A 13,440-nucleotide genomic window follows, 5' to 3' on the forward strand; every position below is an offset into this window, starting at 1 on the left:
GTACCTAGACTGATCTATCCAAAATTACATTCTGAATTATGTTTTAGGAAACTGACAGAAACTGATCGAAAGACTTTTGCAACGTTTATGCATTTGTCACTACATACCATTTGTGTCTTTGTTATTTGTCTCCTCCACAAATGCTAATGCTTTATAATACACTTCTTGATCCAACATCTCAAGAAATCGATTCTGCAAGTCTTCCTCTGTTTCATCTCCAAAAACATAGTCACAAAGCATTATGTTTGACCCAGGGATAGGAACAAATACACGCTGAGGAAGTGGACAGAGCTCATTCCCGGACTCTACAATAAAACATTTAAGATAAAAGAATTGCAAAACATAATAATAAACAAGACAGAACATACCATAGTATCCCAATGCAATATAATGGTAAAGATTTATCAAAATCAGTGCAAAGCAAAAAGTAGAGGAACTGTCCAATCCGGTCGCTACTTTCATTTTCCAAAGGATCTTAAGTGCAGCTCATCAACATTTCCTTTGTACTAGACTGTTAGGTCCGTTGTGATCAACTGCTTACCGTGTTGGGATCCATTAAGGATGATATCCTCAAACATTATTTCACAACGGTCTGATATGGTATTTAAAAGGTCTCTTTTTATAGCCTACAAAGAAATAAAAAATACAGACTAAATAAAAACAAATGGAGGGAACACACATCATACAGATTTTTCCACCTTTACCTCAGCTTAAAATTTTATGAGCTCAGTTTCTCAATAAATAAATCAATACAATACGTTGACATGTTTGTAAACCCTTGACAGGCCGCAACTCACAAGACCACCACAGGGTGGCCACACATATGATGTCATTATGTCTTATGAATATTTTGAAATCATGTTGCATCACACATCTCGGGAAAGGAGAGAGTGGACATATCTGGATTGTCATGCATCTTTTAGTTGACTTTTTCATAATTTTGTATTGGGAAGTTAATCTGATCATTTACAAAAAAAAACAGCTTGTAGTGATTGGAATATTATGGTAGATTATGTTAATTGTAGTGAAGATCTTACTGGCGGCTATATTTGTGATATATCCATATATTTCTAGGCCTCAGCTTTGTCATATGACCAGCAATAGGAATCTCCAGCTAACACAGCCTCCCATATATGGATCGGAAGTTAGTTTTTCTATTCATTCCAATGAGACTTGGAGAAAAAATAGGAAACTACTAGAGATGAGCGAATAGTTAAATACTCGATATTCGATATTCGTTTCGAGTAGCCCCTCAATATTCGACTACTCGATTTGAATATCGAATCCTATTATACTCTACGGGGGAAAAATGCTCGTTTCAAGGGTAGGCAACATTCGATCAAATTGAACTTACCAAGTCCACAAGTGAGGGTCGGGCTGGATCCTCAGAGAAGTCTTCTCTGTGCAGCGTCCCCGCAGCGTCTTCTGGCTCTGAATTCACTCTGCCAGGCATCGGGCCTGGGCAGAGCCGACTGCGCATGCCCGCACTACAAGAAAATGGCCGCTTACAGTCAAAGCAGCCATTTTCTTGTAGCGCGGGCATGCACAGTCGGCTCTGCCCAGGCCCGATGCCTGGCAGAGTGAATTCAGAGCCGTAAGACGCTGCAGGGACGCTGCGCGGAGAAGACTTCTAAAGGTAGGAGAAGAACCAGCGTTGATTGGCCGACTGTATAGCATTCAGCCAATCAACGCTGGTTCTGCATCAAATTTTTCCATTCGAATAGCGAGTGGTACTTGATTGAGTACGAGTATTTCAAATACCGTAGTATTCGATCGAATACCTACTCGATCGAATACTACTCGCTCATCTCTAGATACTACCTTTCTGTATACATATAAGACAAAACAGTTTCAGTTGTAGAGTCTGACTGCGACTCATGCGGCAAAGCGGAGGGCCAGAACAAAGTTATTATCCCACAAATACAACCACTATCATGAAGATTACCCTACAAATTACTTTATGTACCTTTATAATAGACGAGAAAATATTTTTTTGTGGGAGTTCTGTTTTAAAAAACCGACAATGTGAATAGCTTAACAGACAAACAAAAAACAGCGCCAAGTCAGGAATTGTGATGAAATATGTAAAGAAACCATGTTACCTAGTTTAATCCCCTTCCCTGTTGCTTTCACCTTTTCAGTAGGGCTACCCTCAGCAGTAAATAGAACTATAGAGCTAATGCCAGTGATGGGCAGTTGTGGTCACATAGGAAATACAGGCATTACTGCAGCCTACTGAGGAAAGCCTGGCGGGAGAGGATCAGAGTGGTGGCGGTGGGAGATGTAACTGCTGTGTACAGTGTGTTTTATTATTTTATCTCCCTTGGGCTTTGATCAACTCAAAAAACCTCCTAAAAGGGTTGTTCAGACAAATACTGAGACACAAATATTGTTGGCATAATGAAAAGTTGTACAATTTTCCAATATACTGTCTGTATCGATTCCACAAGGTTTTCTAGGTCTCTCTTTGCTGTCATTTATATGTATCAGTCCATGGTCATGTGATGGACACATCTGAGCACAGCTCATTACATCACAGGTCAGTAATCAGACAGCTGCCTTAAGCTGGACAACCCTTTTAAGGCTGAGGCCATACTTTGCAGAAACACAGCGTTAATTCTATGGAAGAAGTAAATAATGCAAAACATAGTGAAAAGGCAGTGAAAAATGCAAGTGTTTTGGGGATTACACTTCCCACTGAGTCTTCCACAGTGTTTTATTAGTTACAGATGGCTACATATGGCCTCAGGCTTAGTCAATAAAGTCTTGTTTTTGTTATATCATTGGCTCAGCCTACTGTGGGCTCTGGTGGGACTTCAATGGTGCCATATAACCACAAACATTTTTCCTTTTCGGCAGATTTTGTGAGGCAGGGATGCCTAATGTGCTTTTATTTATTTACTTCTATACGTATTCTAGTTAGGGGGAGGGTTGAAATTTTGGACTTTTTTTATTCATTTATTTTTTACATAAGCGGGTGCCATATTTATAGTTCTGCCATCTTCCTCACTTTTACGGTTGACAGAGTTAAAATAGTTATATGGTTTCTGACATTGAAGGGGAGCGTTGCATTAAAGGGGCTCTATCATTGGGAAAAGTCATTTTTAACTAATCACATCCTTGAATAGCCTTTAGAAAGGCTATTCCACACCTACCTTTAGTATGTAAATTGCCTCAGTGGTTTTTGAATAAGTCCATTTTTATTCATATGCTAATTAGACTCAGAGCACCATCATGCACCCTCTTTGCTATTGTTTCCTATGAGTGTATACAGCACAGGCTGCTGCTGATAACTCTGCTTCCTGTTTGCACACACACAGAGAAGATAATAGCAGGGACGAGTGCTGCTGGGAACTTCCTGTGCTGGCTGGAAGCTCATTAGCATATGAATAAAAACTGACTTATTCAAAAACCACTGAGGCAATTTACATACTAAAGGTAGATGTGGAATAGCCTTTCTAAAGGCTATGCAAGCATGTGATTAGTTAAAAATGACTTTTCGCTATGATAGAGCCCCTTTAAGTATCCTCACTGCCACAGTTTGTACAGCAAATGAGCAGCGTGGCTCGTGGTATGTAAATAAATATAATAAATATAATAGATCTAATATGGGCTATCCTAAGAAAAGCCATCAATGTTAAAAAATGGATAACCTTTTTAAAGGTATTAAAAATCAAATTAGACAATTCTGTTGAAAAAAAGAGAATAGTCATCCATTTTCAGGGCAAATAAATCAAATTATTGTAATACATCGCTTACATAGGTCACATAGGTTTAGAGATAAAGCCACCTCTTACCTGCACAGCATCTTTTACTTTTGGTTTGTTGTTGCTTACAAACCCCCGACATTTTACATCTCCTTGAATTCTTAGAGAAGACTTGCAGGCTTGAACAAGTGCCGTGGAACGATTGAAAGAATTCTGCAATGATGAAAACATATACTGTAACTATTACTAAATAAAAGGAAACTGGAAAAAACTATGCAGAATAATACAAAATAGAACAAACTTTTTTTTTATTTTTTATTTAGGATTTTATGTTATTATTTTTCACTCCATGCCAAGAGTAGGATTATTCAGAACAATGGGTATAGGAAGATACTTGTGGTGTTCCAGTACATGTACACCCATTAGCACACCTTACCACACATACAACTTGCTCTTCAGGTGCGCCTTAATAACTCCCATTTTGTGTCACTTATATTTCATTTAACAGATACATGCATCAGCCAATATTAGACACTGCCTAAAATATCAGTGTTTCTTTAACTAAAATAGAACATATAGTACATCCACGCTAACCATTGTCAGAATAGTTTTGCTATCTCAAGACAGAGTCAAGTAGCGCATGTTAAAGTGGTATTTCCCATGTCAAGGATCCTATCTAAATTGCTAGCTTATTTAAATTCAAGAGGTTTCCTAAATGCATTGCTTTACAAATGCAGCTTCATTTACCTGCTATGTGAAATTTTTCCTCCCATTCTTAACACAACGTTGCCTAGGTCCCCAGCCTAGTATTTGATCTTAGGATGGGTGACGTGACTCACTACCCTCTGAAGGGAAGAGGGGCTGAGATCTCCGGATCGCTCTTACTCTTGTTAATTAATTAATATTTTTAGCATTCACTTTTAAGTTAGCAGCACAGTATAATACATAAAGATTTAGCAGGCTACTTACTGAGGATACAAGGATGTTTGCAGAGATGACCTGAGGACTGGAATGTGCAACTGACCTGGATTTTTTCTGTGTAAAGGTAATCGAAATAACATTAGAAGAAATATAAAATAGATAAATGATTTATCAGAATATCTTTAACCCCTTAAGGACACGTCATTTTTCGTTTTTCGCATTTTGGTTTTTCCCTCCCCACATTTCAAGAGCCCTATCTTTTTCATTTTTCAGTTCGCATGATGGCTTATTGTTTGCAAAACAAATTGTACTTTGTAACGGAACCATTCAATATGCTGTGCAACGTACTAGGAAACTGGCAAAAAATTCAAAATGAGGAGCAATTGGAGAAAAAATACTTTTTGTAAATTTACTTTTATATCTGATCTAGGGAAAGGGGAGGGTCAACTTTTGTGTTTATTTATTTTTTTATACTTTTAAAAACTTTTTTTTTCTTTTTCTTTTATGATAAGACCTGATCACTAACACTATTCACTGCAATAATACTATATTGCAGTGAACAGCAAAATGCCTTCACTTCTATTAGATGCTGGCTCAGGCAGCGGGCAATTGATCTAATGCAATGACAAGCCTGGGAGCCTTCAAAAGGCTCCCGGCTGTCATGGCAACTGTTCGTCGCCCTCCGGTAACCTTCTTGTTGACGGTGATCAGTGAAAAATTGCGGCGCCCGTGCAGTTTAGACTCCGTGGTCCCATTTGACCACGGCATCTAAAGGGTTAACTGCCACGGTCGGTGCAGGCAGGTGCTGACTGTATTATACAGTCGGCATCCACCATGTATGGAAAGAGCTCAGCTCCTGGACTCTCTCCATACATCCCCATGCGAAGCAGGATGTACTATTACCTGATAGTATCACAGCTCGGTTCCATTCAAGCGAATGAGTAAGGCTTCAATACGAAGCACAGTCAATGCAAAAATGTAGGACCTATCCTTAGGATGGGTCAACAATTAAAGATCTGAGTGTTGATTCAACTTTCCGTTCATTGGTTACATGACCTGATCACAGCTATAACACAGCTCCGGACACAGAGTGACATGCATGTTATACAATTATTAAAGCATGGCCATGAGGATAAAAGGAATCTGATACATTTTATTTTAGAAGATATACAGAACCGTGCAAATCTTCAAGACGGGTGAGAAAGAAATGCTGCAGAGTAAGAATTTTTTCAAAAATAGACATTTTGACTTTTTTTTTAGTTTATTTTTTTGTCAATTAACAAAATTAAGTGAATGAACTTAAGAGTCGTTTGGAACAACTGCCCAGCTGAGTTCCTTATTCTAAACACCATGGATAACGAACAACAGATCTTTTGTCGGTGTAAACTTGCTCAAATCCTTCTGTCTTTTCATTTAATCCCAGACAGACTCAATGACATGGAGATCAGGACTTTATAGAGGCCATTTCATCACTTCCAGAACATCTCCTTGGTATAATTGCTCAGAGTTTTTGAAGGAACTTAACAGGGAAGTTGTACCAAACATTTTGGAAAACCAACAGTTCTTCTATGGAAGTATGCTTCCATATCATCACTTCCAGGACTTCTCCCTCCAAAGGTTGGTCACACCAAATATTGATTTGACTCAGATTCTACTTATGAAAGTATTCTTACCTTGCAGCATTTTTTCCATACAAGCCCAAAAATTTTGCACACTTTCTCTGTTTATAATCAGAGGCAAGACAGATAACTTGACCGATGCAGATTATAAACCACAATACTTGCAAATGAAATTACTTTACTCATTCTAATGTCTTACCTGCTCTTCAACCAGGTCACCATCACTGTCTTTTACTTGTCCATTGAAAAGTATGACTGCATTTTCCAGTTCTTTTGCCCACTGTGTCAGTCCTTGCTATAAAAGATTTTTACATGTTTCAGAGACAACACTCATGATTCCAAACAATGGATACAAGCAAATAAAACACTCACCCTTGTACATTTTTGTTTTTCTTGATAAGTTGAACATGAAGACAATGAAACGGTCAGGTCTACATGAACATTACAATCTATTGTCAGCCAAGGTGAAGGTGTATTTTGGTATTTCCAATCTGCTGGCTTTGCTGTACTCTAAAATATAAGGAAAATCATTTTAGTAAGCATTAATAAAGAAAAATTAGGCAATATTTTGGGCCATTCTATTTCAGACTGCTGCCCAGTCATCATTGCTAGGACCCTCTCCTCCAAATATACGTGTGTGTACACAGCGTCAAGGTGTGGGTGGGAATCCAGCAACATAAAAGGAGGTATTTGTATAATGTATACCTAGAAAAGGAGAATAAATCCCCATTCTGTTCGCACAAAAGCCTTGTTTATTGTTTAAAGACTCACCCTCCTAGAGAACACCACTACACATATTGTACCCCTGCACAGCAGATGTCGTGTATCTGCCCTCACATCCTTCCATTTATTCTTTGTGTAGGGTGAATGAGTCATTTTTTTTAACCCAGAAGGGCAGTACTGTTTCTTCTACGTGAACATCCCATCTGCTAGTGTGTCACAGGCTCAAGTAGAAGAATTACGGCTACATGAGAGAGCAGATGACGATTGTTGAGAATAAATAAGAATCAGCCTCTACTCTTGTTATAGCCCTCCATGTGTTACAGATCTGTTGTTAGTCGTGGATACACCTTCCAAAGACATACTTTAGAAATTACATAAATTCATCATAAAACAAAGAAACAAAGAATTGGATATGAAACTCACCTTTGGATCTGTGATATCAAAGGTTCTGCAAGTATTCCTATAAAACACATAACATTAAAATGTAAGCAATTCTCCATGAACATGTATCAGTTTAACCCAGGGCTGTGGAGTTAGGAAAAAGTTACAGATTTAAGATTCAAAATTATTATTATTTTTTTTTTACAAGATGGAGCCACATGAGTGGCAGCCTCGATACAGGGCTCCAAGTTGAGAGCGACCTTTATCTTTCCTTTTTCACTCTTTTTGTCTGTATCTTCAAGAATCCTCTACTCAAGTAACCTAGCACTATGAATTTGCTAACTGTATTGAATGGCGGAACCTGCAGACTATTTTCTTTGTGTGTATTGTTTAAGCTTGGAAGATACCTGCTCGGCTGGAATTTTCTGTGTACATGTGCCTTACCATCTCCCCACGAGCTAAGGAAAGCATGGACAACATGAGGCAGACAAAGCATGAGAAACCTGAATTAAATTGCGGACTTCTTCTTTCAAGGAAATGTTTTTGGTGTCTATTGCTTATACGTGGAAGATGGTTACAGTTGGCTGACTGTTATTTGTTTCTTTTACTGTGGACACATGGGACTCTGTTACAGTCAGGGAACCCACCATCTACCCCCGCCCCCCAAGAGTTAAGGAAGCATGGCAAGAGAGCAGCACCCTGTCTACGTGGATGGCTTCAGACTGCTTTGGATGGATAGAACACGTGACAGCAGTAAGAAGATAGTAGAAGGGCTTGCGATGAAGGATAGGGTACTTTTTGGGACATTTTTGTGGTTAAGCAACAATAGTGCTGATGCAAGATATCGAACTGAGCTGAACATGAGATGTCACTACCTGCCTACCTATTAGTTGAGCATGAGATCTCACTACCTACCTGCCATCTCCTAGTTTGGCCCTGCACCCGGTTTGCATGCTGTGCTGCTTCTGCATTTTTTTCTACTACCTACCAAAGGAACTACCACATGTTATGGTGATAGCTGCATATGTCCCCCCACCTCTGCAAAAAAAACTTTCTGCCTATTATGTCTACATGCTGTGCACAGAGAACTAAATGATTCTGCAGATTGTCTTTTGTTTCTTTCTTTTTAGTTGCTATGACGCCTAGTATCTCTCTATATCAGGCCGTTCGAGGTATTCGATTCCAATCAAATACCATGAGGCAAACACAGTAAAAAAAAAAAAAAAAAACGCTCCAGAAAACGCTCCCCAAAAAAACGATTCAAGGTAAAAAAAAAAACAAAAAAAAAAAACGTTTCCTAATTAGGAAGCGATTTTTTTCCAGACAAAAATTCGCCACACGGTTTTCACGTGTGAACTAGCCCTTAAGGAGTTGTCCATGAATTGTGTTTTTTTGGCGTGTAAAGTATAAACACCCATAAAAATTATAACCTTGACATACATTTACAGTATATGCCTTTACAGTCTATTCATATTCTTTTTATCTTACAATAACCATATTCCTCTAACACAACTAACCTTTACCAATAACATTTTAACAAATGACTTCACGCCTCATAGGTAAAATTACTTAATTTTGATTGTTAGCTGATGTGGCTAACCTCTTTTTTTTTTTTTTCTTTACCTCTGCATCTAAATTTTTCAGTCATATAACAAAACATTAGGCAAAACAGTGAAGTGCCTTTGGCCAAACCAGAAGGAGTGGCAAGAATAGATCTAACAATGATTGAAGGGGCGGTTATATAGACTGGTGATCAGGTTAAGCATTTTGGGCTAAAGACAGAGGCAAGATTTTTAAAGAATGACCTAGTGTTACTTTCCTATCATAGGGCCTATATAAATCTGGAGATGACCCCGATTGAACCTACATAAGAAATGTATGTAAGTGTTACTTTACATGAGCTCAGAGGGCGCCGATTAGCTGACATTGTTAAAGGCTTCCACCATTTACTAGCTTGTATAATACCAGTATGACAAAATTTCTTATGGTGTGGGGTAGGAAAGTCAGCTTTTATTCTGATGCACAAGCTGCATGCTGTCCAATTTATAGTGGTGGCATCATGGCAGCAACACTCTTATTACTTGAATAGGAATAGCCTCCGTCGGCTCAGTGTCCACTGTAGTAGCTTCATACACCCGGAGTCTGCCGCATCAGTTGGACTGTGAGGGTTCCAGGTATTGGACTCCCACAGATTAGATACTGGTACACTATGTAAACATGCATTTGGGGCCCGAAAAACTTTTTTAGGACACCTCTCAAGTAGCCAACCCTTTTAAAATAGCATTGGACAGGAGATATGGTAACTATTGACAGCTGTTTCCATCAAGTGTGATTTCTACTGTAGGAACCAGAAAAAGCAGCTTCTCTGGGGCCAGCTAGTGAATCGCACAAGTTGGAAACCAACCTGTCTAAATCAACTTTTTGATGCTGAGAAGAAACAAGGATTAGTCAGGCTCTCTCCTTATGAGGAATGGTGGGGACTATATTTATCAGTCTACATCATGGAAGCTAATAAGACTACATATTTTAGAAAAAGCTTTCCTCACTTATGGTTAGGTGCCCAATATACCTATATAATTCAAAAAACATCAAGGAACATGTTAATAATATGCTATAACCTACTTTTTAGATGCGGAACATACGTGTACTGCTACTCTGTCAGTAACATCATTTTCATCCAGATTCCACAATCTGTTCTTCTTCGAAGACTTATCTATAGCAAAGATAAGCTAAAACAAGAAATAAAGAAGACACTAGGCTTTTTTTTTACTGCTGTGATGAACAAACCACATATGTTGCTACATATTATGTCTTGTTTAAAAGGGTTTTCCACAATACTTAGGCCTTATTCACACATCAGTGTTTCTCAGTCACATCCCAGGTAAATTATGATCATTTGTAAAATGGATCTATTGTGGTTACTTAACATAATATGGATTTTAGTACTTAAATAAAGCTAAACTAAAATACAAGAAATAACAAAATGGCTGTATGTAATAGGACAGTAAGGAAGAAGTTTCCAAAATGATGAAGTCTTCTCTGGCAATTCTAAATGCTCCACAGGGACTGGAAAAATCATTGTGATGTGAGTGATAAATATAACGTTATGCACCAGGGCCATGGAGACAAGTTTTACAACTATTTATTAAATAATAAAAACTTGGGTAAAACTGAGACTAAAAAAAGACTTGGGGAAATCGATGAATTTTAGCAACCAGTGCCATGTAGCTGCTGCCAAGGCAAAAAGAATAATGGGATGCATCAAGACACTCATGATTGAAGTCAATGGGAGCCGTTTTTGGCAGAGGATTTTGAGGCGGATTCCACGTCAAAATCCGCTGCCAAAAAACTCTGTGTGAACTAGCCCTAATATGGGGCAAATAACTTCCAACCCACTGAGGTTTTTTTTTTTTTGCCTTCTTCCGTATCAATATGGTATAAATATAGCCTAGACTTGAAGGATTTGTGTCTTTATTCAGCTTTACACTAGGTTACACTATGTATGTAAGCTGTACCCCCTCACAGACTTGTTCCTCTGACTGCCGCCCCCATGTACTCACTGTGCACATAATAACGATAACACTAAATAATCTCTGCTCCCTTTCAGGTAACCATCTCCGATTCCTAGCCTAGCGGAAAGTCTGTGAGCTGTGTGAAGCTTAGATGTCAGAGAAGGTGGGCATAAATTCCCTGACCAAGAGAGATTCAATGAATATTAGTTTACCTTTCGTAAAGCATTTTGGGAATCCTTTGAAAGCTGTGGAGATGTAATAAGGAATACGCCAACAACCAAAAGGCCGCCAGGAAGCATCCGATTTACCTACAAATGCAAGTGACAGCAGATAGTTAGTCATTATACATTCACACTCAATTTACTTACGAAAATGAATTAGAATACCAGTGAAAACTGACGTACATGACTTACACTACATTTATTAATAGATATTTATTAGATAGCTTCTAAAACTTGTCTACAAAGGAGTTTGGCTTAGTCAAAGGCGAAATAGCTTAAAGGGAGTCTTTTACCAGAACCTAGCATGTCACGCCAGCCTCACAGACAGATGGGTTAGGGTCTGCTGATTCAGTTTTTTCCCCTTGTGAATCGATTCTTCTGTTCATGACATATCACTAGTCTTGTCAATATACAAATGAGTTCTTTGCAGCAATAGCCCCCTCCCCCATCACACACTCGCCTAATATACATACCCTGTTTTACTTATTTGAGGGGCTAGGTTAGCAGGAATTTTGAATATAAATAAACAGCCAGTCAGCTGTTTCGGCGCCAGTCCAGTCAAGCCCCCTCCCACCCTTGTTTTTTTTTTTTTTAAATAAAGTAATTTTCATTGTCATGGTGTTCATTGTAGGGGTTAGTCTATAAGCTAATGCTGATAGAACTCTTTTAATACTGATTAGTTGATTAAGTTATTGCTAATTTAATTATTATTTTTATGATAAATTTATGGTTATTTATTCAATTGGTTATTGGTATAGTCAGGAGGGGCGATCCCCACAGCCCAGTCAGACTGTCAGGAACGCCATTCTGACAGTGAAGAGCTATCAGTAACTGCACCAATGTCTCTTAACCCGGAGCACATAACGGGAAAGCCAACAACGCACTGAAAACTGGTGCACTTTGGAAAGAATACGATGCGTCAAGTGGTCCATCAGGATCAGTAAAGCTTCAAGTGTGAACCTGACCTATGAAACTATGAAAGTCTTTATCACACAGTAAAGTAGACAATAATGTTCTTAGCACTAAATACACACTTTCTGCTCAGAACCATATTTTATTGAATAATTGATACCTGACTAGCATGAATAGAAATCCATTCCTCATCAATGTCATCCAGCTTGGAAGGACCAGCTCTTTTTTCAGGGACTTCACCTTGATCATCTTTTTGTGGGGTCTGAACAGCCAGGACAACATAATCCCTTTGCATAGAGCACTGAAAAGAGAAAAGGCCAATTGAGAACATGTAATTGAGAAACATTATAATTATATTACTTACGACAAGACATACAGCATGACATATTTTAAGATTGAAACCTCCTCTGAGGCACCAGGTCCAGGAGGATGGCTAGGCATTGGTATTTGACCACCTAAGACACTTCATCGCCACCCATGGCTAGGGGGTGCAATTTTATTTAAACTGAATAGCAATTTTATCAGAAATGGAGAGACTTATTAGTAATGAGAGGCCTGGGGAGTGAGTATGAGCTTTGATTTATTACTGAAAGCCCTTAGATCTCTGGGTTCTTTTCTGGCTCAGGTGCTGAACGCTGATGTGCTGTGTGTGCCAAATCAAACTATATTAGTGCAACACCAGTATAATATAAGATAGGCTTCCTAGTATAGTCGAGGACACTAGTGATGTAGCCAAGACTTCTTGTAATGTAACCTGCTTCAGCAGTTGTACTCACGTGTCCTATAAGAAGCCCCGTCACATACGGCTTTTCCTGTTGAATAATCTTTGTGAAATAGGTTTCCACTGCTTCATCCACATAGTAACTTCTCCCCATGATGAAAAGATGTCATCTAATCTTGTCTCACAAATCTATATAACAAACCTAATACAGTGGTAAAAGTATAGCAGCAAAATACACACACAAATACTGTATTAACCTTCATTATATAGTATGGCATCACTGCCAAGGAATTTATTTCTGACCTAGATGTCTCAATATATGACTTTAGCATATAAGATTTCTATTTTATATACTAGCGGTTTTTAATTATAGTATAGCAATATTATTATAATAGTATATGGTGATGTTATTTATACTTACTTATATTAAGGAACAATTTGTGTGTACAGTATATGGCAGTAGCATCTGTGTGTACAATATCTGGCGGCCGGATTTAAATATGATATTTATATATACTAAAGTGGCATTATTTCCATATACAGTGTATGAGGCTTTGTACATATACCGGTATGTATTGTTTATGATGTTGTTTTCTAGGAGTGGAAGATCCACCACATGAACACCAATAATGCCATAAGGAAACCAAGACTAAAATGAGTCATAATGGCTGCATTATTTATATGTACAATATATGGCTGAACTACTTATACTGTATATAACTA

At 38.3% G+C, this 13,440-nt stretch overlaps 1 protein-coding gene across 2 annotated transcripts in view; it reads right to left on the reverse strand.

Annotated features, from left to right (window-relative positions):
- ODR4 (odr-4 GPCR localization factor homolog) overlaps nucleotides 1-13,440 on the reverse strand; it is a 31,686-nt gene that overhangs the window by 17,305 nt on the left and 941 nt on the right. The window contains exons 2-12 of one of the 2 annotated variants that reach the window (XM_075286711.1): nucleotides 12,773-12,906; nucleotides 12,157-12,297; nucleotides 11,076-11,171; nucleotides 9,974-10,080; nucleotides 7,394-7,430; nucleotides 6,620-6,757; nucleotides 6,447-6,542; nucleotides 4,677-4,742; nucleotides 3,798-3,920; nucleotides 542-626; nucleotides 108-305 (exon numbers count right to left, since the gene is read on the reverse strand). In XM_075286711.1, the coding sequence (XP_075142812.1) occupies nucleotides 108-305; nucleotides 542-626; nucleotides 3,798-3,920; nucleotides 4,677-4,742; nucleotides 6,447-6,542; nucleotides 6,620-6,757; nucleotides 7,394-7,430; nucleotides 9,974-10,080; nucleotides 11,076-11,171; nucleotides 12,157-12,297; nucleotides 12,773-12,871 (1,186 nt within the window). In that variant the 5' untranslated portion in view covers nucleotides 12,872-12,906. Of the gene's footprint in view, nucleotides 1-107; nucleotides 306-541; nucleotides 627-3,797; nucleotides 3,921-4,676; nucleotides 4,743-6,446; nucleotides 6,543-6,619; nucleotides 6,758-7,393; nucleotides 7,431-9,973; nucleotides 10,081-11,075; nucleotides 11,172-12,156; nucleotides 12,298-12,772; nucleotides 12,920-13,440 lie in introns of both variants that reach the window. The other variant, XM_075286710.1, reaches the window with a different exon arrangement.

The sequence above is a fragment of the Leptodactylus fuscus genome, chromosome 9 (assembly GCF_031893055.1).
Source record: "Leptodactylus fuscus isolate aLepFus1 chromosome 9, aLepFus1.hap2, whole genome shotgun sequence".
NCBI classification, from domain to species: domain Eukaryota; kingdom Metazoa; phylum Chordata; class Amphibia; order Anura; family Leptodactylidae; genus Leptodactylus; species Leptodactylus fuscus.